The sequence below is a fragment of the Hyperolius riggenbachi genome, chromosome 1, assembly GCF_040937935.1.
Source record: "Hyperolius riggenbachi isolate aHypRig1 chromosome 1, aHypRig1.pri, whole genome shotgun sequence".
In the NCBI taxonomy this organism is placed as follows: Eukaryota; Metazoa; Chordata; class Amphibia; order Anura; family Hyperoliidae; genus Hyperolius; species Hyperolius riggenbachi.
The window spans coordinates 21,494,125-21,520,769 of NC_090646.1; the positions used below are offsets into that span (position 1 = coordinate 21,494,125).

The 26,645-nt window shown below is 46.7% G+C and overlaps 1 protein-coding gene across 3 annotated transcripts in view; it reads right to left on the reverse strand.

The window, feature by feature from the left end:
• The window catches only part of ADISSP (adipose secreted signaling protein), a 159,918-nt gene that overhangs the window by 45,873 nt on the left and 87,400 nt on the right, over positions 1 to 26,645 (reverse strand). For all 3 annotated transcript variants that reach the window (XM_068274068.1, XM_068274054.1, XM_068274063.1), the window contains exon 4: positions 22,104 to 22,242. In XM_068274068.1, the coding sequence (XP_068130169.1) occupies positions 22,104 to 22,242 (139 nt within the window). The remainder of the gene's footprint in view (positions 1 to 22,103; positions 22,243 to 26,645) is intronic.

The window sequence follows — 26,645 nt, forward strand, 5'->3', positions numbered from 1 at the left end:
TCCAAGAACTGACGAGAGGGAGCATCTCCGGCCACCAGAATAAGACAGCAGTCCTTTCCACATGTGTAGGAGTATCATCATTATTATTATTATTAGAAAATGCCTACTGAATTGTGACCCCAAATTACTATATTGGTGTTTTCTGTCCTCCTGGCTGACACAAACTTTGGTTTGGTCACTTCATCGATTGGGCATGCTCCTGGGGGGCACAGATTTTTGTCCGATTCTATAATTATCAAATCGGATGGTCGATCGGCTGCCAAGTTGAGAGATGTATGCCCACCTTAAGTTATTGTCACCCAAAGTTACTGTTATTATTCTGGGTGACATAATAATATGGTAGGCCATTAGACTAGGACTATGGGAGGGATTCGATTGTGAGCTCCTCTGAGGATGTAAGTGTCATATAAATACATAATAATAATATGGTAGGACATTAGACTATGACTATAGTAGTAGGGATTAGACTGTGAGCTCCTCTGAGGACAGTCAGTGACATGACTATGTACTCTGTAATGTGCTGCAGAAGATGTCAGTGCTATATAAATACATAATAAGAATATGGTAGGACATTAGACTATGGTAGGATTAGATTGTGAGCTCCTCTGAGGACAGTCAGTGACATGACTATGTACTCTGTAATGTGCTGCAGAAGATGTCAGTGCTATATAAATACATAATAATAATATGGTAGGACATTAGACTATGACTATGGTAGGATTAGAGTGTGAACTCCTCTGAGGACAGTCAGTGACATGACTATGTACTCTGTAATGTGCTGCAGAAGAGGTCAGTGCTATATAAATACATAATAATATGGTAGGACATTAGACTATGGCTATGGTAGGATTAGATTGTGAGCTCCTCTGAGGACAGTCAGTGACATGACTATGTACTCTGTAATGTGCTGCAGAAGAGGTCAGTGCTATATAAATACATAATAATATGGTAGGACATTAGACTATGACTATGGTAGGGATTAGAGTGTGAGCTCCTCTGAGGACAGTCAGTGACATGACTATGTACTCTGTAAAGTCCTGCAGGTGGTGTACTATACTCCCTATAGGCAGAACAGAATGTTCCCAGACTCTTCACATAAATGCTGGAGGGACTGCAGGGAATGTGGATCCATGTGACATGTGAGAGGTCTACAAACATCTGGAATAGCTGCTTGAAGAGGACAGCACCGGCCACAGGGGAAGTCAGCCATCCACCCCGAGCTGGTCTCACTGGAGGAGCGCTCTGCTCGTGCATGCTCCTTGGTGTACCGTATGTGCAGAGCAGCAAGACTGTGTATAACAGGGAGTCACACAGCCACACAACCCAGGGATAACATGCTCCACAGCACTACTACATCAATAGGATGAATATGTAAAGACACCTGATGTGACAGTGATATGGAGGCTGACATATGTATTTCCTTTTGAACAATACCAGTTGCCTGGCAGTCCTGCTGGTCCTCTGCCTTTAATACATTTAGCCATAGCCCCTGAATAAGCATACAGCAGATCAGGTGTATCTGACTGAAGTGTGACTGGATTAAAGTGGCCACTAACAATCCAATTTGTAGCGAAAAATCGTTTGAGCGATTAATAAATTCTGATCAGAAGAAAAATCGTCATCAATGAACCAATCTTTGCTTCAAATCTATCACAACCAACAAGAAAATCCAAATTTTGATTTGACGAAAATCCAATAGGATGATTATATTATATTTTATAATCGTTTGTAATCGATTGTGCCAATCAACAGAGATTATTTAAAACTGATCCAATCAGAATTTCTGATTGCTCAAACGATTTTTCGCTAGAAATTGGACAGTTAGTGGCCACCTTTAGCTGCTTGCTTGTTTCTGGTGTTAGTCACTATGGCAGCCAAAGAGATCACCAGGACTGCCAGGCAACTGGTATTGCTTACAGGGCTGTGGAGTCGGAGTTGGAGGTTTCATAAGCGGAGGAGTCGGATGATTGCTGTTCTGACGCCACAGCCCTGATTGACAGAAAATAAATATGGCAGCCTCCCTTTCCCTCTCATGTTGGGTTCCCTTTAAAACAAACTCGAGTCCCGGAGACAGGAAACCAGTTTGAGGATTCTATCTCTTCCCCACTATGAAAGGCGTTGTATTGGTTGCTGCCTCTGTCACTCTTCTATGACTGAAAGCGCATCAGGTATGAAGCATTACAATGGAGGGGGAGGGGAGTAGATGGCCTATTTTTCATGAAGGAATATTAACAGAACGTAACGGTCTCCTCTTCCATTGGGATGCTTAATGAGCAAGTCTGTCATGTATTATAAAAGGAATCAGTCACACAGGACATGGCCTAATAACACAAACATTTCAAGATCGGTAATATGTCAAGTTTTTGAGGCGTTCCATTTGATGTCTACCCCGTGTGGTTCATCCAAGACTGCGAGACTTTACATACAGTAACCAGGAAACACAGGACAAACCACCCCAGTGGATAAACACCTGGTAACTGCTGATCACATGACGACACACCCTCTATGTGATCACGCAGAGTCAGCTGCATGTGCAGCGTATGGGGTGATCAGTGCTGTGAAGACTTACAGCCTCCGTCTTACCTCTTAAAAGAAACCGAACGTCATTGACCTGGGGCTTCTACCGCCCCCCTGCAGCCGCCCTGTGCCATCGCCATGACAAACAGATCCTCCGGCCCCCGCAGCACCCCGCTTTCGTTTCTGGTGACTCAGCAAGTCGATTGCCACTGGCCCTGTCGCACGCATCCTCAATCACACACACTCGTCACTGGGAGCCTCCTGCGCAGTATGAGATTTTTTCACACTGCGCATGCGCAGGATGCTCCTGGGTACGGGAGCACGATCGAGAACAAGTGTGACAAGAGTCACACAGTCACAGTGGCCATCGACTTGCTGAGATGAAAGCGGGTGGCTGTGGGGGACCGGAGGATCAGTTTGTCCTGGTGCGGGCACAGGGCGGCTGCAGGGGGCCGGTAGATGCCACAGGTACATGAAACTGGCTTTCTGTAAAATTACTTTAGGTTTCCTTTAAAACTGCTTTGTCTGCAGTTGTAGCAGTGTCCTGACATGCCCTATTCAGTGTATTATTCTCTGCAGAAGAGACACATTCAGATAATCGGTGAATAATAGGCTCTCAGCAGTGAATCAGACATTGTGGAGCCACCAGGACTTGCTCATCTATCTGGAAGAGAGGCGAGATCAGGAGTGGTTTTGTTTTGTCTCAATAGTTGCGTGCTGGAGAGATCCGAATTCAGGTCAGGCACCCCGCCTTGGAGAGTCCATGACTTAAGCTGGCCATACACTGGCCCGATTTGCCGCCGTTTCGACAGCAGATTCGATCACTGGGATCGAATCTGCTGCCAATCGTTCGCGCTACACGCCGAATTTCGATCCATTTCGTCCGATCCCGTCGATCGCTCCGTGCGGAAAATTACCGTCGATCGCCCGCGGGTAGGGAGCGCGTCGCTAGCGGCGTTCGAGTGCCCGACGACCGACGCAATAGAGCTGCATACATTACCTGCTCCGCCGGCGCGACTACCCCCGGTCACCGCTGCTCCGTGTCCGCGCTGGTCTCTGGCATGCTTCAGTTCCTCCTGCCCGGCAGGAAGTTTAAACAGTAGAGGGCGCTCTACTGTCTAAACTTCCTGCCGGGCAGGAAGAAGCAAAGCATGCTGGACCTGGAGACCAAAGCGCATACAGAGCAGCGGTGACTGGGAGGACTCGCGCCGGCGGAGCAGGTAATGTATGCGGGGGGGAGGGAGCGGCGGCAGCAGCACCACCACCACCACAACAGATTGTGAACGGTTTCAGGCTGAAATCGGTTCACAATCAGTTTGCAGTAAAGGTAGCCATACGATCCCTCTCTGATCAGAGAGGGATCTATCTGTTGGTCGAATCTGATGGCAAATCGACCAGTGTATGGCTACCTTTAGTGAGGATTTAAAGCAGTGTTCACTGTGAGACTTAAAGAGAACCAGAGATGAAGCACCCTCTTGTATTTTACCTTATAAATCAGTGGGAACATGACAGTAAACACCTAATCTGCCCTTTGTTTCATTGTTCTCTGTGTAATCTGACTGTAATCACCTCTGATAAGTACCCCCGACTGAGAAGTCAGGCTGCTCCGTCTAGCTTTGCTACAGAAAGATTATAGCTAAGTCTGTATTCTGTGGTGTTATTTCAAGCCCAAGCCTGCCCCCTTGTGGCTTTGCTATAATGACTCAGCAATAATCATTCCCAGCAAAGCCAGATTTAATTGCTCAGTCTGGGATTCTTGTGACTGCTGTTAACAGACACTTTTAGCAGTGAGGAGGAAACAGAGAGCATGGTAAGTGTTTTCTCTAATGTTCTTACTGATATACATGGTAAAATACACAAGGGTGCTTCCTCTCTGGTTCCCTTTAAGAGAAATGTGATATGGAAAAAAGAAAAGAATATTTCTGCTGGTTTTCATCTTTACTGTTTCTCTGTGGTGCCAAAAGTGACATCACTTCAGTTTCCTACCCCCCTTTTTTAACTGTTAATTGACTGCTTATTTTACAATTTCCTGTCCCTCCCACAGCAAACATCACCTAGATAACAGGATTACATCATTGTGTAAACTCTTCAAATGTAGGGAGGATTCAATTAAAGCGGATATGAGATGAAAAAGTAACTATAACAAGTAACTTGTCTATATATCTTATCTAAAGTTTAGATAGTTTACATAGCAAATCTAGCTGCAAACAGCTTAAACAGAATATGATTATTTCTTCCTGTGATACAATGACAGCAGCTATGTTGTTTGTAAACATTACACAGAGGCAGGCTTATCTGTATCTTGATCACTAAGCCTGTGAAAAAACCTAATCCCCCCTCCTCTTCCTCTCTGCCTCTGAAATCAATGGCTAGTAAAACCTCCTCCTACCCCTGCCCAGACTGAGCTCCCATGAGCCCTTGCTACTGCCAAGGCTCTCTGAAAACCTGTGGGCGTGGTTTATTTAGTTTATAGGGAATTAGGGTATTAAAGGAAAAACAAAAAAGTATTTGGCTTGAGGAATGCCCTATAAACAATAGGAAAGGAACACAATTATGCAATGAGTAAAAATTAATCTCGGATCCACTTTCAGTTCTGGTTATAGTGACCTCATCTTACCTGAAATGGGAAGTTTATGTTATTTACATTTTTAAATAAGCTTGTTACTGCAAAAGAGAAAAAAAGGAGTTTATATATTTGGGGCACTAACTATTTTTATGCAATTTTTTTAATGCTTCGGTGTTACAACCACCTTGGTTTGGTTAGGAATGGTGGGGGTGGGGGACTGGGAGTTTCCTAGCTGTAATGATTTGGGGTGATGGGTGACTACAACTGACACTCGCCAATCCTTACTGCTCTAAGATAAAGCTTTATATTAAAGGATTTTCAAAATTATAAAAAGATACTCTTTAAATAGAAATCCAATTAAGCACAAGGCAATATAAAATTGAGATCTGTAAATGAAATGCTTTAGCTGGAGAAGGGCGCAGTCCCGAGCGCAACAACGTACAGAGACGAGCGGCGTGGATATAAATACCGAGGATAAGCGGCGGCGCGCCGCGCACCGACGTCCGGTGACCTTTCCATACAGCTCGCCGCCAACTTCTGCTGCCAATTCTGAACTCAATTACATGCAATCTGACAGCAGCCATCTTACTAATGAGTTTGCAAATCTTAAACCAATTTCCCTGCCTGCTGTATGGCAGTAAATGGACAGGCGTGGCGGCGCAGGAGAGGTGCCCATTAGTGTGCACTTAACTTATTACAGCGGAGGAGGCTGGCATGACTCACCACCCGCGCACTGCCGCCTGGCGCAATGCCTCCATCTATTTATACACGGAAGGTACACAGCAGATGAAATGCTAGACTTAAAGTGAACCTGAGGTGAGAGGGATACGGCGGCTGCCATATTTACTGTATTTTTCGCCGTATAAGACGCTCTGGAATATAAGACGCTCCTAGATTTATATACACACTAAACCTGCTGTGTCCATATTCCAGGAGCATCTTGTAGAAGTTCTTCCCCAATCTGTGTCATCCTGTGTCCCCTTCTGTCCTCCCAGGTGTCCCCGTTTCTCTCCCCTGTGTCCCCTTCTGTCCTCCCAGGTGTCCCCGTTACTCTCCCATGTCCCCTTCTGTCCTCCCAGGTGTCCCCGTTACTCTCCCATGTCCCCTTCTGTCCTCCCAGGTGTCCCCGTTACTCTCCCATGTCCCCTTCTGTCCTCCCAGGTGTCCCCGTTACTCTCCCATGTCCCCTTCTGTCCTCCCAGGTGTCCCCGTTACTCTCCCATGTCCCCTTCTGTCCTCCCAGGTGTCCCCGTTACTCTCCCATGTCCCCTTCTGTCCTCCCAGGTGTCCCCGTTTCTCTCCCCTGTGTCCCCTTCTGTCCTCCCAGGTGTCCCCGTTTCTCTCCCCTGTGTCCCACTCCCCATTTAAACATATAGTGTGTAGCTGCAGGCTCTTACCTCTCTCCAGCAGGGGGGTAATTTAATCCATATTGGAAGAAGACAGTAAAGAGTGAAGCGTTGTGAATACTTTCCAGAGGCACTGTATGCACGTGAATGGCGATAAGTGCACAGAGGCCGGCTCTGGTAACGTGCTGTGCAGGGAGTAAATGGCTGAGCCAGGACAGCAGACAGGTAATGTCACACACAGACTGGTAATGAGGCCAGGCTCTGCAAGTATCTCTGACAAGTGTCATTATCAGCTCTTCACGCAGCCACAAAGGAGAGACAAGTGGCGGATTACGTGCCGGCAGCAGGACAATGTGGCTGTGATGACAGGGCCTCATTATTACCACACTCCGCACAATGAAGAGGATACATAGGGCATCCTCTAATGGCCATACACTCGTTAGATTAGCAGCAGATAGATCATCAGATAGATTTTCTGACCTGATGTGTTTAGGAACTTTTTTTTTTTTTTGTAACTAGGAACAGATTTCCAATATGAAATATTCAGTATGAAATCTATTGAAAATCGATCTGATGGCAATTTTTTGCCATCAGATTTCCATTAGGGCCAATGCAAAATAAGCAAGCTCAACAGATCGACCTAGATTTTCCAGCCTGCCAGATCGATTGAAATCAATCAAAATCTATCGAAATCGGCCGCTCAATCGATTTGCGATTGATTGGCCACTAATCGGCTCAGTGTATGGGCACCTTAACAGGCTTCTCTGATCACAGCTGCAGAATCTCCCCGCACAGAAAACACAACAAACCGCTACTCGACTCCAAGAGTGAGATCCACCAATACAGACTAAGAGACACACAGACACACACACACACACACACTGTACAAATACACACTGCTCACTCACACACACAGTGATTTACCAAGTATTTAAAAGTGCAGCTACTCCAACACACTATGGCAAAGCTGTATACACACCTGGAAGTGCAGGGACACACAACACAGGAAATGCAGACACAAAACACAGGAAACAGGAAGTGCAGACAAAACAGGAAGTGCAGAGACACACACCCCACAACACAGGAAGAGCAGGGACACACAACAGCACAGGAAGTGCAGAAATACACAGGAAGTGCAGACACAGGAAGCCCAGACAACACAGTTAAAATGCAGAAATGTTACAAAGTCTGTTTCTAATGAAGCCCCGTGTTTGCGTTGTGGAGGAATTCACTGATCCAGAGATACAGGAAACCCCAGAGACACCGGCCGCCAATAACCGTAACATGTCTGAGATCTGCGTACCCCACAGCAGCCTCATCCCATGCATATTCCCAGGCTAATCATCAATAAATCATCCCCTGTGCATAGCCAGGGCCGGTATTGACAGGAAGGCTGAAGAGATTAATGATTACACATTTCATACGCTGTGAAGACGGCGGCCGGCCCCCTGCGCGGCTACGAGACACAGAGGCATGTCATGAAGCAGGGAACAAGTCTCTCTGTGTTCTATCTGCCCCCCCCCCCCCCACCTTGGGTGCTAAGATATACAGGATCTTCTCAAAAAATTAGCATATTGTGATAAAGTTCATTATTTTCTGTAATGTACTGATAAACAGACTTTCATATATTTTAGATTCACATACACACAACTGAAGTAGTTCAAGCCTTTTATTGTTTTAATATTGATGATTTTGGCATACAGCTCATGAAAACCCAAAATTCATATCTCAAAAAATTAGCATATTTCATCCGACCAATAAAAGAAAAGTGTTTTTAAAACAATAAAAGTCAACCTTCAAATAATTATGTTCAGTTATGCACTCAATACTTGGTTGGGAATCCTTTTGCAGAAATGACTGCTTCAATGCGACGTGGCATGGAGGCAATCAGCCTGTGGCACTGCTCAGGTGTTATGGAGGCCCAGGATGCCTCGATAGCGGCCTTAAGCTCATCCAGAGTGTTGGGTCTTGCGTCTCTCAACTTTCTCTTCACAATATCCCTCAGATTCTCTATGGGGTTCAGGTCAGGAGAGTTGGCAGGCCAATTGAGCAAAGTAATACCATGGTCAGTAAACCATTTACCAGTGGTTTTGGCACTGTGAGCAGGTGCCCGGTCGTGCTGAAAAATGAAATCTTCATCTCCATAAAGCTTTTCAGCAGATGGAAGCATTGACCCACTTGTGAACCAGAAACAGCGGCAGAAGCGCCTGACCTGGGCTACAGAGAAGCAGCACTGGACTGTTGCTCAGTGGTCCAAAGTACTTTTTTCGGATGAAAGCAACTTTTACATTTCATTCGGAAATCAAGGTGCCAGAGTCTGGCGGAAGACTGGGGAGAGGGAAATGCCAAAATGCCTGAAGTCCAGTGTCAAGTACCCACAGTCAGTGATGTCAGCTGCTGGTGTTGGTCCACTGTGTTTTCTCAAGGGCAGGGTCAATGCAGCTAGCTATCAGGAGATTTTGGAGCACTTCATGCTTCCATCTGCTGAAAAGCTTTATGGAGATGAAGATTTCATTTTTCAGCACGACCTGGCACCTGCTCACAGTGCCAAAACCACTGGTAAATGGTTTACTGACCATGGTATTACTGTGCTCAATTGGCCTGCCAATTCTCCTGACCTGAACCTCATAGAGAATCTGTGGAATATTGTGAAGAGAAAGTTGAGAGACGCAAGACCCAACACTCTGGATGAGCTTAAAGAGACTCTGTAACAAATTGTTTATCTTTATTTCTTCTATGCTATAAGTTCCTATGCCTTTTCTAATGTGGTCTGGCTTACTGCAGCTTTTCCTAATTGCACAGTAGCTGTGTTATCTCTGTTATATGATCTAATCTTCTCTCTATAGTCGGCACAGTCAGGCTGAGGCAGTCAGACTGGAATGTGCAGGGCTGCTTGTGATTAGCTAGAAGCTGTACACACCCCCTGCAGGCTCTGTGTGACTAACACACTCTGCTTAGCTGAGCCTATTAGAAGCTGGTTAGTTTGTTTGTAAACACTGCCTAAAACTGGCAATTACAAGCCAGGTTTGCAGCAGAGAATGGCAGAAACAGCACAGAGGGGACCAGGAGCACATAATGAATAGAATGGTATGCTTTTTATTGTAAGAATTTCAGAGTACAGATTCTCTTTAAGGCCGCTATCGAAGCCCCTCCTCCACCCCAACTTTACTCACTCCCCCTCCTCCCCTCCCCCTCCTCCACCCAACTTCACTCACTCCCCCTCCTCCACCCCTCCCCCTCTTCCACCCCAGCTGCACTCACTCCTGAACTTCACTCCCTCTCCCGTTTCAACTTTTACTGCCACAGTTTACTTTAAATAAAATTTCCCCACACAATAGTCATCATGTTGGACTATGCTGTACAGTGTACATCCTGTGACATGTATGCATGCCTTGATCAGCGGATTGAGGGTGTTTACTGTTGCCCTGGGTGTGTGCGTGTTGCTCAGTTAGAGGCTGAAGTCGCAGAGCTAAATAAGCATCTCGCAACACTGAGAAGCATACACAACATGGAGAAGAGCTTGGATCTCACGATCCCGACACTGGATGGAATCGGTATAGATGAGGTGGGTGGAGTAAAGCCAGAGCAAGAAGCAGAGGTAGCCGCTAGTTGGGTCACAGTTAGAAGGGGTAGGGGAAAAAGTGGCAGGCAGGCTAGTCCCGAGTTGTCCCTCAATAATAAGTATGCTTGTTTGCGTAATATTGGGAGGATGATTCAGGAGTAGCAATGCTGCAGCAGGACGTGCTCCTTAGCAACCAAGGGGCAGACTGCTGTAACGAGAAAGGGAATAGGAGTGCAGCTAAGGCTAGACAGGTACTGGTGGTAGGGGATTCAATTATTAGGCGCACAGATAGGGTAATCTGTCGAAGAAACCGTGAATGCCGTACAGTCTGGTGCCTCCCGGGTGCTCGGGTTCGGCATGTAGCGGAAAGAATTGACAGATTATTGGGTGGGGCTGGGGAAGACCCGGCTGTCATGGTACACATTGGCACCAATGACAAAGTTAGTGGGAGATGGAAGGTCCTCAAAAATGATTTTCAGGTACTTGGAGATAAACTTAAAGCAAGGACCTCCAAGGTGGTGTTCTCTGAAATACTGCCAGTGCCACGCGCTACATCCGAGAGACAGAGGGAGCTTAGGGAGTTAAATAAGTGGCTGAGAAATTGGTGTAGGAAGGAAGGGTTTGGGTTCCTGGAGAACTGGGCAGACTTTGCAGTCGGCTACAGGTTCTACAGCAGGGATGGGCTGCACCTTAATGGGGAGGGTGCAGCTGCATTGGGGGAGAAGATGGCTAAACGGTTGGAGGAGATTTTAAACTAGGATCTGGGGGGAGGCGGGAGGATAAAGTCTCAATATGTAGACAAGATAAGGTAAAAAGACAGTGGGAGCCTAACATTATGGGGAAGGGGGGGGGGGTTGGAGAGGGGGGTGGGGACAGTGTCAAGATTAAGGAGGTTGGTAAAACTTCAAGTAGCCCATATAAAGTGCATGGTAACCAATGCTCGGAGTCTTGCAAATAAAATAGACGAACTAGAGTTCATTCTGAATGACAAAGGCTATGACATTGTGGGAATAACCGAGACATGGATGGATGAAAGCCATGACTGGATAGCTAATTTAAAAGGATACAATGTGTTTAGGAGGGATAGAACAGGGAAAAAAGGTGGAGGGGTTTGTCTCTTTGTTAAGAATTCTTTTACAGCTGTCCTCAACAATGAGATGGAGGAAGATTGCGAAGATGTGGAGTCCGTTTGGGTAAATATTCATGGTGGAAATAAAAGTTGCCAATTGCTTATTGGGGTATGCTACAGGCCACCTCTTATTAATGAAGCTGCAGAACTGCGATTACTACAGCAGATTGAAAAAGCTGCAAATAAAAATGAGGTCATAATTATGGGCGACTTCAACTTCCAGACATTGACTGGGGTATTGAGGCCACCCATTCTGGTAAAAGCAGCAGATTTCTGGCAGCACTACAGGACAATTACTTAACTCAAATGGTAACGGAACCAACTAGGGGGAATGCGTTACTGGATCTGATCATTTCTAATAGACCAGATAATGTATCAAATGTGCAGGTTCAAGAACATTTGGGAAATAGTGATCACAACATGATAACGTTCGATCTGGTGACTTATAGGCCACGGGGCAGCGGGACCACTAAAACTATGACTTTTAGAAAAGCAAAGTTCAATCAAATTAGGCAGGCACTAAGTTTGGTGAACTGGGATAATGTACTACAAGGGGAAGACACTGAAGAAATGGCAAGCTTTTAAACTTATTCTCAATCAATATTGTAGTATGTATATCCCATATGGAAACAAAATGTCTAGGAATAAAAAAAGGCCTCTATGGATGAATAGAAAAGTTAGAGATACAATGAAGAGGAAAAAGAATGCCTATAAGGTCCTAAACCAGGAGGGGACCGAGGCTGCACTAAGCAATTATAAGGAGTGCAATAAAAGTTGTAAAAAAGAAATTACCGTATTTTTCAGACTATAAGACGCACTTTTTCTCCCCTAAAAATGGGAGGAAAAAGTCCCTGCGTCTTATAGTCCGAATGTGTGGCCAGGTGTCCCCCACAGACAGATGCAAGACATAACGGAAGCCCTCACCTATCCAGCCACGGGCTTCGAGTCCTGCATCCTGCTTCTGTAATCCAGTGTGAGATGCCGCTGCGGGTCTATGGCTCTAACGGTTCTATCCAGCTAATTAGTGGCAGTGTGGGCTCTCAGGCACCCTGTAATTGGCGGGGCAGCGACTCCAGCTCCCCGCCGCTGACTGTTTCACGGCCGCTGAAGTTCCTGTGGAGAGGGCACCACGTGGGCAGTTCCAGCGAGCAGATGACCCAATGGCTCCATCTCCCTGCCGATGTTTCCTCGCCGCTGATGTTACTGTGGAGCGGGCACCATGTGGGCAGCATCAGCGAGCAGATGACCCACGTGGCTCCTGAAATGGCTCCAGCTCCCCGCCGCTGACTGTCTCCCATCTGCTGATGTTCCTGTGGCGAGCGGATAACCCACGGGGCTTCTGCAACGGCTCCAGCTCCCCGCCGCTGATGTGCCTGTGGAGAGGGCACCACGTGGGCAGCTCCAGCGAGCAGATGACCCAATGGCTCCATCTCCCTGCCGATGTTTCCTCGCCACTGATGTTACTGTGGAGTGGGCACCATGTGGGCAGCTTCAGCGAGCAGATGACCCATGTGGCTTCTGCAATGGCTCCAGCTCCCCGCCGCTGACTGTCTCCCATCCGCTGATGTTCCTGTGGTGAACGGATAACCCACGGGGCTTCTGCAGCGGCTACAGCTCGCCGCGGCTGATGTGCCTGTGGAGAGGGCATCACGTGGGCAGCTCCAGCGAGCGGATGACCCAATGGCTGCATCTCCCTGCCGATGTTTCCTCGCCGCTGATGTCCATGTGAAGGGCGCACCACGTAGGCAGCTTCAGCGAGCAGATGACCCACGTGGCTCCTGCAATGACTCCAGCTCCCCGCCGCTGACTGTTTCCTTGCCGCTGAGACCGCTGATGTTTCTGGCTAACTGCCTCTAATCCGGGTGAGCAACGTGGCTTCTCCAGTTCCCTGCCGCTGAGAACTGGATGATGTTCCTGTGGAACTGCCTCTCACCCAGATACACCACGAGGGCAGCTCCAGCTGATATGCAGTGGTTCCAGCTCCACCACTGTAGTTCACCTGGCCAGATGGGAGACCTGGACCAATCTCACTGAGGGTGAGATTCCATCTCTGCTTGTACCACACTGCAGCCCTGCCACATACCCCAAGGAGCTGGTAAATGTACTATAGTGAAGATTGTGGGGACAGTGAAGTTTAGTGTAGGTTGTGGTGATAGTGTAGTTTGTGGGTACAGTGTGGTTTAGTGTAGGTAGTGTGGACAGAGTAGCTTAGTATAGGTTTTGGGGGGCAGCCGGGGTTAGTGTAGTGTAGCTAGTGGGGCAGCATGGGTTAGTTTAGCTGGGCAGTGTAGTTTACATAGAGACAGCTTGGGGGTGGGGGAAGGACCATAAGACACCCCGGCACTAAAGACACACCTGCTTATTTTTTTTCCTATGGTTTTTGTTCTCTGAAACTAGGTGCGTCTTATAGTCCGGAGCGTCTTATAGTCCGACAAATACGGTAGGCTGGCAAAGATCGAAGCTGAAAATCAAATCGCTAGGGATATCAAATCTAACCCAAAAAATTATTACAAGTACATCTGTGGAGATATTGGGGTGCTGATGCTGTTAAGGATAATACAGTAATATATTTTCATTTTCCCATTTTTATATCTGCTGTGGTATGTCAAAGGTGTAGATATGCAGGCTAGATTCCTGGACTGTTCATGTATTTGTGTGGGTGGGTCACTAGACCTACATTTGCATCTAAAGAGGTCTTCAGTGAATACGACCAGTCACCTTCAATAGGCAAGGAAGCAGCTCATTAAGCTCATTAGGTCACTAGCAGTCACTTTTGATCTACTGTCCCAGGTGTGATTGTCTGAGTCTGTCTACAGGATTACAGGCAAACTGCTACCTGTAACCAAAATTCAATCTTTTCATGGATGTGCTAAAATACACTTTAACCAAGGAAATAATGTGGAGGAAGCTTTTTGATGTCTGCAGAGTTCAATGGGTGAGATTGTGTCCTGCCAAACTTCAAGAAGCTAAAACAGGAACCCCCTTTGAAGTTTGCATATCACAAGAAAGATTATGACAAGCGTTCGGTGATGTCACAAACGGGGAAACTGCATTAGTTCCTGGGGGCTGGACATTAAATGCCCCAGGGGACACTTCGGACTATTTAAGCTGGCCCAGGACAGCCACCGGTATCTTCTCTGGGAGGTAGCGAATAGCTAGGGATGATCGCGACTCCTGGTAACGTTCTTTTTTCCCCCGTTTATTTTTACGCAAATATCCGTGTGTGTTATCTTTGTAACCTCTTATTTTTGTAACTTTTATCTTGTAACATTTTTACTTTGTTTTTTGTAATCTTTTTGTATATATTAAGTTCTGCATTGTTCTATGTTTTTCTAGAATATTAAATTATTATTTAATAAGTTTGACTTCTGCCGTACTAAACTAACACTCATAGCCTAGAAGAGACTGAAGTGTAACCGTGTATAAGTTCATGCCTAATTGTACGCTTGAGCAACACTACCGTATGAAATTGTAATTGCATTGTGTGTGGGGGCGTTTGTCATACGTTGGCCTAAGCGCGCAGCTGACCCAACGTACGAACAACGCCAGTGCGAGTAGCGACTGCAGAGTGGCTAACAGTATCGTTCGGAACGACTGTTAGTGGGTCTTTGCTTCACGACAGTGTAAGATTGCAACTGTGTGTGTGTGTGGGTGGCGTTCCCGTATTTGGCCTAAGCGCAAAGCTGACCCAAATACGAAAACGCAGATTGCGTATTGAGCACTCAATAGCTGAGTGAACGTGTCTAGCAACGCTAGTGGTGGCAGTGGGAAGTGTTTGAGGGGTTCCAGCCTTGTTTGTAGCTTAAATAAGGCTGTTCCCCGCTTAATCTGGTCAAACCCGCAGTCGGGAACCGTATACGCAGGCGTGCCGCGGGCCGGTTCCTGACAACATCAACTCTAAAAAAAGAAAGGTTGACTGTATAGGAATCCTAAAGGATGAGGGTGGGAACTCAATGGTGGACGACCAAGGTAAGGCAGAGTTATTAAATGCTTTCTTTGCTTCTGTCTTCACAAAGGAAACAGCACTGTTGCAAATTACAGAGGCAGAAGAGTCTCAATCTTCTAACTGTAATATTAAATACTTAACGCAGGAAGAAGTAAAGGCAAGACTAAATAAATTAAAAATAGACAAGGCACCTGGCCCGGATGGCATGCATCCTCGGGTCCTAAGAGAATTACCGTATATACTCGCATATAGGCCGAATTTTTGAGCACAAAAAATGTGCTCAAAAGTCCCCCTTTCGGCCTATATGCGAGTCACCAACTTTGTAAGGCCGTTTTCGTGTTGGACAGGAGCTCCTCCACTTGTATGCAAGCTGCGCGGTCAGGAGAGGATGCCGGTGCCCACAGGATCGGATGTTTTTCAAAGCGGGACAAGAGCTCATCCACTTTCAGCTACTTGTATGTCCTGCTTTACCTGCACGGAAGTGGCCACAATGTCTTACGGATCGGGGCATCTGTTTCTGGCAGTGACGTGTGACAGAGCCTGCACAATCGCCAGTGTAATGATCGGGGATTCCCTTCTTCCGTCCTGTGCTTGCTGTGTCTCATACAGATGACGCTACCTAGTTGCGTCTTTAGACACGAGTACAGGATGGAAGAAGGGAATCCCCGATCATTACACTGGCGATTGTGCAGGCTCTGTCACACGTCACTGCCAGAACCAGATGCCCCGATCCATAAGACATTGTGGCCACTGTGCAGGGAAAGCAGGACACACAAGTGGCTGAAAGTGGATGAGCTCTTGTCCCGCTTTGCAAAACATCCGATCGTGCGGGCACCGGCATCCTCTCCTGACCACGCAGCTTGCATACAGCATCACCGCTGCAAGTGGAGGAGCTCTTGTCCCGACTCCCACTTTGCAAAACCTCCGATCCTGCGGGCTCAGGCATCCTCTCCTGACTGCACAGCCTGTATACAGCATCACCGCTGGTTCCCGACACGTCACTGCCATTACTGTACACCCCGCTCTCCATCATCCAGGACGTCAGATTATCCGCATTCCCACTGCAGAGCTCACTCCTTCACTCCACAGCTGATAAACTCTCCCTGGCAGCCGCATTCCAGGTACTAAGATCTAAGTTGTTGCTATATGTGACATGAGGGGGGAGCAGGAGGTTTCCTACTGGGTGCACATTTGGCTATGGGGAGGGAGGACTGCCAAACACCTGAGTGCACGTCTGGCTATGGGGAGTGGGGCTGCCTAATACCTGAGTGCACGTCTGGCTATGGGGAGGGGGACTGCCTAACATCTGAGTGTACATTTGGCTATGGGGAGGGGACTGCCGCATACTGGGGGCACATCTGGCTATTTCTATTTGGGGGGGGAGGCTTATATGCGAGTCAAACGATTTTTCCTGGTTTCTGAGGGAAAAGTGGGTACCTCGGCTTATATGCGGGTCGGCTTATATGCGAGTATATACGGTAAGTTCAGTTATAGCTAAGCCTCTTTATCTTATCTTTTGTGACTCTCTTGCAACTGGCAGAGTCCCAGTGGATTGGCGTACAGCCCACGTTTTCCCATTATTTAAGAAGGGCAAAAAATCTGATCCAGGAAATTATAGACCTGTAAGCTTAACATCAGTTGTATGCAAACTATTTGAGGGGTTACTAAGAGATACTATACATGACTTCATAGTAGAAAATGATCTTATTTCTCAGCATCAACATGGGTTTACTAAAGACAGGTCCTGTTTGACTAACATGCTCAGCTTTTATGAGGTAGTGAATGCTAATATGGATATTGGGAATGCTGTAGATGTGATATACTTGGACTTTGCAAAGGCCTTCGACACTGTTCCCCACAGAAGTCTGGTGCAAAAGTTGAGGATGCAAGGACTGGGGAAGAGTTTGTGTGCATGGATAGGGAACTGGCTAATGGACAGAAAACAAAGAGTTTTTGTCAATGGATCGTACTCAAAATGGGAGACTGTTAGCAGTGGGGTCCCACAGGGGTCTGTACTGGGTCCAGTGCTCTTCAATTTATTTATTAATGACCTAGTAGATGCAGTAGTGAGCAATGTTGCTATTTTTGCAGATGATACAAAATTGTGCAGAATCATCAACTCTCAGGAAGATAGTGTCATATTGCAACAGGATCTGGATAGGATGGCTATATGGGCACATACATGGCAGATGAAGTTCAATGTTGACAAATGTAAAGTCATGCATTTTGGTCGTACCAATGGTCTAGCACCATACAAAATAAATGGGATACAGTTGGGGACATCAAACTTGGAGAAGGACTTAGGAGTACTCATCGACAACAAGTTAAATAATCGTACTCAATGCCAAGCCGCTGCAGCTAAAGCGAACAAAATTTGGGGATGCATTAAAAGGGAAATAAAAACTCGAGATGCTAGCATAATATTGCCCCTGTTTAACTCTCTAGTAAGGCCACATCTGGAATATGGAATTCAGTTCTGGGCACCACAATACAAAAAAGATATTGCAGTTTTAGAGCAGGTGCAGAGACGAGCAACAAAATTGATACGTGGGATGGAAGGTCTCGCTTACCAAGAAAGGTTAGATAAACTGGGTTTATTTAGTCTAGAGAAAAGACGCCTTAGAGGAGATCTAATTAACATTTATAAATACATCAGAGGGCAATAGCTTGGCGGATGAGCTTTTTGTCCCTAGGCCTTCTCAAAGGACTAGAGGACATGATCTGCGCATGGAGGAAAAACGTTTTAGCCATTTATTTAGGAAAGGGTTCTGTACAGTAAGAGTGGTTAAGATGTGGAATGCATTGCCACAGGAAGTCGTTATGGCAAACTCTATACCTGCATTTAAAGGGGGCTTAGATGCTTTCCTTGCGTTGAAAGACATCCATGGCTACAATTACTAGGTAATGCCTAATGATGTTGATCCAGGGATTTTATCTGATTGCCATCTGGAGTCAGGAAGGAATTTTTCCCTTTAGGGGCTAATTGGACCATGCCTTGTGAGGTTTTGTTTCGCCTTCCTCTGGATCAACAGGGATATATGAGGGAGCAGGCTGGTGTTGTACTTTGTACTGGTTGAACTCGATGGACGTATGTCTTTTTTCAACCAAAATAACTATGTAACTATGAAGCATCCTGGGCCTCCATAACACCTGAGCAGTGCCACAGGCTGATTGCCTCCATGCCACGCCGCATTGAAGCAGTCATTTCTGCAAAAGGATTCCCGACCAAGTATTGAGTGCATAACTGAACATAATTATTTGAAGGTTGACTTTTTTTGTTTTAAAAACACTTTTCTTTTATTGGTCGGATGAAATATGCTAATTTTTTGAGATTGGAATTTTGAGTTTTCATGAGCCGTATGCCAAAATCATCAATATTAAAACAATAAAAGGCTTGAACTACTTCAGTTGTGTGTAATGAATCTAAAATATATAAAAGTCTAATGTTTATCAGTACATTACAGAAAATAATGAACTTTATCACAATTTGCTAATTTTTTGAGAAGATCCTGTATATAAAAAAAAAAAGAAATCGGTGATGGGGAACTCTGGCTTCCACGAGGTTATACACATAGCAGAAGCTATGAGAATTCAATCAAGTCAAGTCCAGGTAAGTTAAACTGCTCACTTTTATTCCACTTTAGGTTCCCTTTTACATCCTGGAAAAATTAAATGGAAAAAAAAAATTAAGCCCTAAAAATCTGAAAGCTGTGATTGTTCACCAGACTTCAGCCGAGTAATGGTAGCGCAGCATTCACTGTGAGAGGATTGTGATGTCACAGCGGCAGGGATGGATGGTCTTGCGGTGCGCACTGCTCTCCCTGGGGAGAGGCTAATTGCTTCTATTACAGCTCAGCAGAGATAGCCTGACCCGGGCGGCGGTAAAATCTGCGATAGCTAGGGGGTGCGCGGTCAGAGCAGAAGAGGGTGGCACGGGGGGGTGACCACCAGATATTGAGAAGGCAGCGTAGCGTGTAATAGCACTGCGCAGCAGAGTCAGGGAGCAGATACAGCACACAGATTACAGCGTATCAGCTCTCCAGTCCAGGGACACTAACGAGCAACTGAGGTCTCAAGAGATCGATTAACAAAAACGACAAACCAAACCTGTGACTTTCAAAAGAGAGAAAGTCACATACTTACCTCAGTGGAGGGAAGACTCTCCTCCTCAGGGACCCCCGATCCAGCGCTGGGATCCTCTGGAAATCCACTGCCACAGTACTGCCCGAATGAGCAAGGTCGCACCGCCCAGGACCCCTCGCTCCAGCGCAGCAGCAAAGAGCGGCTCCATGCTACTGCGCAAGCACAATGCGTGCTTCGCGTGTGTGCACATCACTCAACAAGCCCTTTGGAGGAGTTCTAGGGGGGTCCCAGCGCTGGATGGATGGAGGAGAGGGGGGCGGGGGGAGCCTTAGGATTATCCAGAAGCTTCTCTCTACTGAGGCATCTAAATGGGGCACTTTTTCTCCCTACAGGTACACTTGAATACACCTAAGGGCCTGTGTACACGAGCCGCAGTACATAGATAGGCGCATTGCTTGTTCATTCTGTAGTAGCAGTAGGGTATTGTACCGAGTTAGCCATCAGTAGAAGCAAGAAGTTTGGAATCAGGATGATACCATTAATTGGCTACCAATAGTAGTTCAATGTTGTGATCATAGATCTTAAAGTGAGGCCGCGATCAAAAACACATTAGATTTTCTTTTCTGTGATTTCACTGGTTCATTTCAAAAGCTTCATAAACACAGAAGAGAACGGTCACCCACATGTTAGGGAAATAATTCAGGGAGGTAGCGCTGCACAGACACGGTGTTCAGCTCCAGGCAACCAGCATGCACTGCTCTATGGAGAGCAAGCCAGCCATGTCTTGTGGTGCTGATCAGTAGTAGCACAATTATGGCCAGATTTCAGGCAAGGCCACAAAGGCAGTGGCCGAGGGCAGCAGGAAAGCGAGGGGCAGGCCATGGGCTGGCACACTAAGGCAGGTAAACTGCCAAACATGTAAGCTGCAGCAGTCACACACCCAGTCTGCAGGTGCCCACAGGGGCGAGCAGTGGAGCACTGGCCCTGTGCTCCCCCCCCCCTCTCCTCTCTCCCCCCCCCCCCCCAGCACAGAATGGTGAGGAGTACAGGACCAGTGAAGAACACAGGATTGGGGGGAGCACAAGATGAAAGGACAGAGGGAAGAAACAGGACAGGGGGAGCACACAGGATGGGTACTGCACAGGACAGGTGGGGGGGGGGGGTTATTATCAGGGTGTTGGGTGGTAAAATCTGCAAATCCAGACCTCAGCACAATGCTTTTGTCACTCATCGTTTAAAGAATTGTATGGGCTGCCCCCTCCAGTACTGCACTGGTTTGTGTGTGATGGACAGACTTAATCCCGCCCCCTGCTCAAAATGCCTGATCTGCTACTCTAATGCATGGGTGTGAGGCAATGATGCTGGTGACCTATGTGGGCGGGGCATGACAGACCAGGAGTGGGCGGGACAGATGACGCCAGAGCGGTAAAAAACGAATGGAGCATTTGACATCTGGACTGGCCTCCCTGCCCCATTCATCCAAGTACCTCTGATGTCCCAGGTTTTTACCCGAGAAACAGCTGGACAGGGAGAGGGGGGCGGGAGGTCTCCATCGGGGGGCGTCTTCTGCACTAACCTGCATTTACGGAACAAGCCCACTGCAATTTTTTAAAGCCCACTGTAACTATTGCCAACGATTGTAGAATGTAAAATGCATGTGTATGATATGAAATGTACATTTCCTCCAGAGTACTAGCCATTTCCTCATTGGGGATTCTCAGGGTTTTCTTTATATTCAAAAGCACTTAAAGGGGAACTTCAACCTAAACAAACATACTGTCATTAAGTTACATTAGTTATGTTCATTAAAATAGATAGGTAATATAATCTCTTACCCACCTTGTTTTAAAAGAACAGGCAAATGTTTGATTTCATGAGGGCAGCCATCTTTTTGGTTGAAAGGAGGTGACAGGGAGCATGAGACACAATTCCAACTAACCTGTGTGCTGATCACCCTTCCTAGTTGCTATGCAACGTGAACAACATAGGAAATCCCATCATGCTTTGCACAGCATCAAGGAAAAAAAGCCCGGGCAGTTTTCCTTGATGGGTGGAGGTTAGCTAAAAATGCAGCTAAAAATGATGCTTTGGTAAGAAAAAAAATTCTGATGCTGTGAAACTGTTAAAGAAACAGCAAGCCTTTTCAGTTCTGCTGCGTAGATTTTTAGTCCGGATGTTCACTTTAATGAGCGTCAGTTGCTTGGTTGAACGACCAAAAAAAGAGGGTGAGCGAGTGGGCAAGTCGACTGGCAACCTTATATGCGTCCTTTACAGGGTGTGCTTTAGAAAATAATAGAAATACTCAAAGTCCCCCCCCCCCCCCCCTTGAGGAGATGGACCAGTCAGATTCATACTGCCTACTGTAAGTGAGAGCAACATAGGAGAAAAGTGATTTACAGCTCATTTTATTCTAGGAAAAATGTACTTATTAAAAATATGTATTTTAAAGGTTACCATTTATCGTGGTCCTTTAAGTCCCTTACAACATCCTAGCGGTTCTGTTCACCATGACTGATCGGGATACTCCATAAATGACAAGTGTTATTCCTACTGACTGCCTGATCCATTGGCACATTATGTGGGTCTCTGTAAGGGTCCCGCGGCAAGGTACTATGCGGCTCTATAACACACTAATGTACAGCTCATCGAATCCACCAGTCAGTTTGTACCACATCTCTACAGTATCTTGGGGAGCCGCTCCCCTTATTGTACCATAAGGTCAGCTCCCCTAACGCTGGGAATAGCACTCAAGAATTTGCATAAATGAATTGAATAAAAATGATTACTAAAGCAGGGCCAGGCTTATGTTGGCTGGACATAATGGAGAGAGGTCTGTCTTAAAGCCAGCTATAACACAAGGTAAAGAGAACCTAGCATCCCGCTGACGCAGAGGGGGCGGTCTCACTAAGGCAGAGGGGGCGCTCCCACACTGAGGTAGAGGGGCGGGGTCTCACCTTCAGGCACGGCGGTGATTTTTGTCACTTGCAGGTGGGGGTTCGGAAGCGGCACCGCACAGATGTTTCTCCCCAAACGCTCTTTTAAAGGCAAAGTGAAGGTGATTTCATATTTGTGCAAAATCTTCAGAAAGCCAACCTGAGAATAAAGAGGGAAGAAAAGGAAATTACAAGCTTTATTCCCCAGCTACACCCCCCCCCCCCCAAATGCCACCCACACAGCCCTGGCCCCCAAATGCCACCCGCACAGCCCTGGCCGCCAAATGCCACCCGCACAGCCCTGGCCCCCAAATCCCACCCACACAGCCCTGGCCCCCTCTTCCCACCCACACAGCCCTGGCCCCCTCTTCCCACCCACACAGCCCTGGCCCCTAACCGCACCCACACAGCCTAGCTCATAAATTCCACCTACTCACCCCCACCCAGGTCCCACCCCTAAAGCCCCTGTCAACAAATGCCACCCACACAACCTTGCGCCCATATCACACCCACAAAGCCCCACCCCAAAGCCCTGCTCCCAAGTACCACTCACACAGCCCCACCCCCAGATCCCACCTATACAGTCCCTGCCCAGCTAACAAATCAGTGGGGAATAGGACAATGGTAATGACAGCGGGGCATTCGGCGTACAGCTTCTCGTATCACGTGGATGTGGCTGAGCACACGGCAGTGATATACAGACACTCTAAGTCTGGATTATTCCATCTCAGTCCCCCTGAGAGACGGTAACACTGGACTTGTCTTTCCAACATGTGCACAGAAGTGATGGAAAGTTTTGTGACGTGCTGCAGAAACATCATCTGCTGCCAACACACGTGTGCAATGACTTCCAGATGATCCGCCGGCATAATGGACTCCCTGACAATCATCCAAGCCCGCCTGCCAAGTGTGACCCAGAGCCTGGCTTCCCCCGCTGCTGCTTTATAGAGCGCTGTCATGTGTAGGTCACGTTACTGGAGGAGCCAATCCACGAGGCAACAACACGCAATGCAAAGAATTCCTCCTAACATTACACTTCATGTAAATGACATGCAGCTCGCACACGGACCAATACAAACGGGCGGGAAGTTATGCTGATAGACGTTTGAATGTTAACCACTTGAGGACCACAGTCTTTCTATCCCTTAAGGACCAGAGCCTTTTTTTCCATTCAGACCACTGCAGCTTTCACGGTTTATTGCTCGGTCATACAACCTACCACCTAAATGAATTTTACCTCCCTTTCTTGTCACTAATACAGGTTTCTTTTGGTGCTATTTGATTGCTGCTGCGATTTTTAGTTTTTATTATATTAATCAAAAAAGACATGAATTTTGTAAAAAAAAAGATTTTTTGTAACTTTCTGTGATTAAATTTGTCAAATAAAGTAAAATTTCTGTATACATTTTTGTCCAAATTTATTCTGCTACATGTCTTTGATCAAAAAAAAACAAAAACCATTCAGTGTATATTTATTGGTTTGGGTAAAAGTTATAGCGTTTACAAACTATGGTGCCAAAAGTGAATTTTCCCATTTTGAAGCATCTCTGACTTTTCTGACCACCTGTCATGTTCCATGAGGTGCTAGAATTCCAGGATAGTATAAATACCCCCCAAATGATCCCATTTTGGAAAGAAGACATCCCAAAGTATTCACTGAGAGGCATGGTGAGTTCATAGAAGATTTTATTTTTTTGTCACAAGTTAGCGGAAAATGACACTTTGAAACTAAAATAATGAAGAAAAAAAAAGTTTCCATTTCTGCTAACTTGTGACAAAAAGAAAAAGAAATCTGCTACGGACTCACCATGCCCCTCTCTGAATACCTTGAAGTGTCTACTTTCCAAAATTGGGTCATTTGTGGGGTGTGCTTACTGTCCTGGCATTTTGGGGGTGCTAAATTTTAAGCACCCCTGCAAAGCCTAAAGGTGCTCATAGGACGTTGGGCCCCTTAGCGCACCTAGGCTGTAAAAAGGGGTCACACATGTGATATTGCCGTACTCAGGAGAAGTAGTATAATGTGTTTTTTGGTGTATTTTTACACATACCCATGCTGTGTGGGAGAAATATCTCTGTAAATGGACAATTGTGTGTAAAAAAAACAAAAAAATGTCATTTACAGAGATATTTCTCCTACCCAGCATGGGTATGTGTAAAAATACACTCCAAAACACATTATACTACTTCTCCTGAGTACGGCGATACCACGTGTGACACTTTTTTTGCAGCTTAGGTGCGCTAAGGGGCCCAACGTCCTATTCACAGGTCATTTTGAGGCATTTGGTTTCTAGACTACTAACGGTTTAGGGCCCCTAAAATGCTAGGACAGTATAGGAACCCCACAAGTGACCCCATTTTAGAAAGAAGACATCCCAAGGTATTCTGTTAGGAGTATGGTGAGCTCATAGAAGATTTTATTTTTTGTCACAAGTTAGCGGAAATTGATTTTTTTTTTTTTTTACAAAGTGTCATTTTACACTAACTTGTGACAAAAAATAAAATCTTCTATGAACTCATCATACACCTAACGGAATACCTAGGGGTGTCTTTCTAAAATGGAGCAGATTAGGGCCTGATCTGATGGATATGAGTGCTAGGGGGGTGACAGGAGGTGACTGATGGGCGTCTCAAGGTGTGATTAGAGGGGGGGGGGGGGGGGAATATATGCAAGCAATGCACTGGCGAGTTGATCAGAGGGGGTCTGGGGGGCTATCTGAGGGTGTGGGTGGGTGATTGGTTGCCCGCAAGGGGCAGATTAGGGTCTGATCTGATGGGTAGCAGTGACAGGTGGTGACAGGGGGTGACTGATGGGTGATAAGTGGGTGATTAGAGGGGAGAACAGATGTAAACAATGCACTTTGGTGGTGATATGATGGTGGGTCTGCAGGTGATCTGATGGTGTGGGGGTAATCAGATGCCCGCAAGAGGCAGGTTAGGGTCTGATCAGATGGGTGGCAGTGAAAGGTGGTGACGGGATGATTGATGGATGATTGACAGGGGAGAATAGATGTATACAGTACACGGGGGGGGGGGGGGGGTGATCAGGAGCCCCCAGAGGGCAGGTAGGGACCTATTCTATAAAATAGCACTGACAGATATTGACAGGGAGTGATTGATGGGTAATTAGGGGGTGATTAGAGGAAAGAACAGATGTAAACAATGCACTTTGGTGGTGATATGACGGTGGGTCTGCGGGCGATCTGAGGGTGTGGGCGGGTGTTTGGGTGCCCGATAGGGGCAGTTTAGGGTCTGATCTCTGATAGGTGGCAGTGACAGGTGGTGATTGACAGGTGACCATTGGGTGATTATAGGGGAGGATAGATGTATACAGTACATGGGGAAGGGGGGGGGGGGCGGGAATGATCTAAGGGGTGGGGCGGGGGGTGATCAGGAGCCCCCAGGGGGCAGATTAGGACCTAATAAAAAAAATAGCATTGACAGAAAGTGACAGGGAGTGATTGATGGGTGATTAGGGGGGTGATTGGGTGCAAACAGTGGTCTGGGGGGTGGGGGGAGTCTAAGGGGTGCTGTGGGCGATCAGGGGGCAGGGGGGGGGAAATCAGTGTGCTTGGTGCAGACTAGGGTGGCTGCAGCCTGCCCTGGTGGTCCCTCGGACACTGGGACCACCAGGGCAGGAGGCAGCCTGTATAATACACTTTGTAATCGGCGATCGAGGTGTTAACATCCCGCCGTCCCTTACTACCGGCCGGCGGGATGACGTCGCGGGTGGGCGGAGCCTGCTGCCAGGGGCAGCCCGCGTCACCAGTGACGCGATCGCTGCCCCTACGAGCCGAAAGGAGCCGCCGCCGTTCGGCGTATTGCGGTCCTTTCGGCGTCCACTTTGCCGCCGCCCATAGGCTGTGGGCGGTCAGCAAGTGGTTAAAGTGGATCTTAACTCAAAACTTCCTCTCTGCTCTAAAAGATAAGCAACAGCATAATAACCTTTAAAGGGAACCTTAACAGAGGGATATGGATGTTTCCTTTTAACCAATGCCAGTTGCGTGGCAGTCCAGCTGATCTTTGTGACTGCAATAGTGGCTGAATCACACACCTGAAAGAAGCATGCAGCTAATCCAGTCTGACTTCAGTCAGAGCACCTGATCTGCATGCTTGTTGAGGGGCTGTGGCTAAAAGTATTAGAGACACAGGATCAGCAGGAGAGTCGGGCAACTGGTATTATTTTAAAAGGAAAAATCCATCTCCTTCTCAGTTTAGGCTCCCTTTAAAAGAAAAACATTTCTTTGTTACAGTTGATACAAATCCTGCAATAAATCTGCAGTGTGCCTACTTCCTGCTTTCATATGAGCAGACATATTGTTAACATCCTGTGTGGAAACTGAGAAGATTGCTTGGGTGTGTATATTAAAAAAAATTGACAATCTAACACACACCATACAATCTTTAGAGAGATTGAAGAAAAATATCTGGCATTCCGGATTGATAAAATTTGAAGAAAACTGGAAATCCGATCAGATTTTTCAGTCGAATGAAAAAAAAAAAAAAAAAAAAAAAAACCTTTCAATTTCTTTGGAAGATTCAATCGTTTATCGAATTACAGTAAAA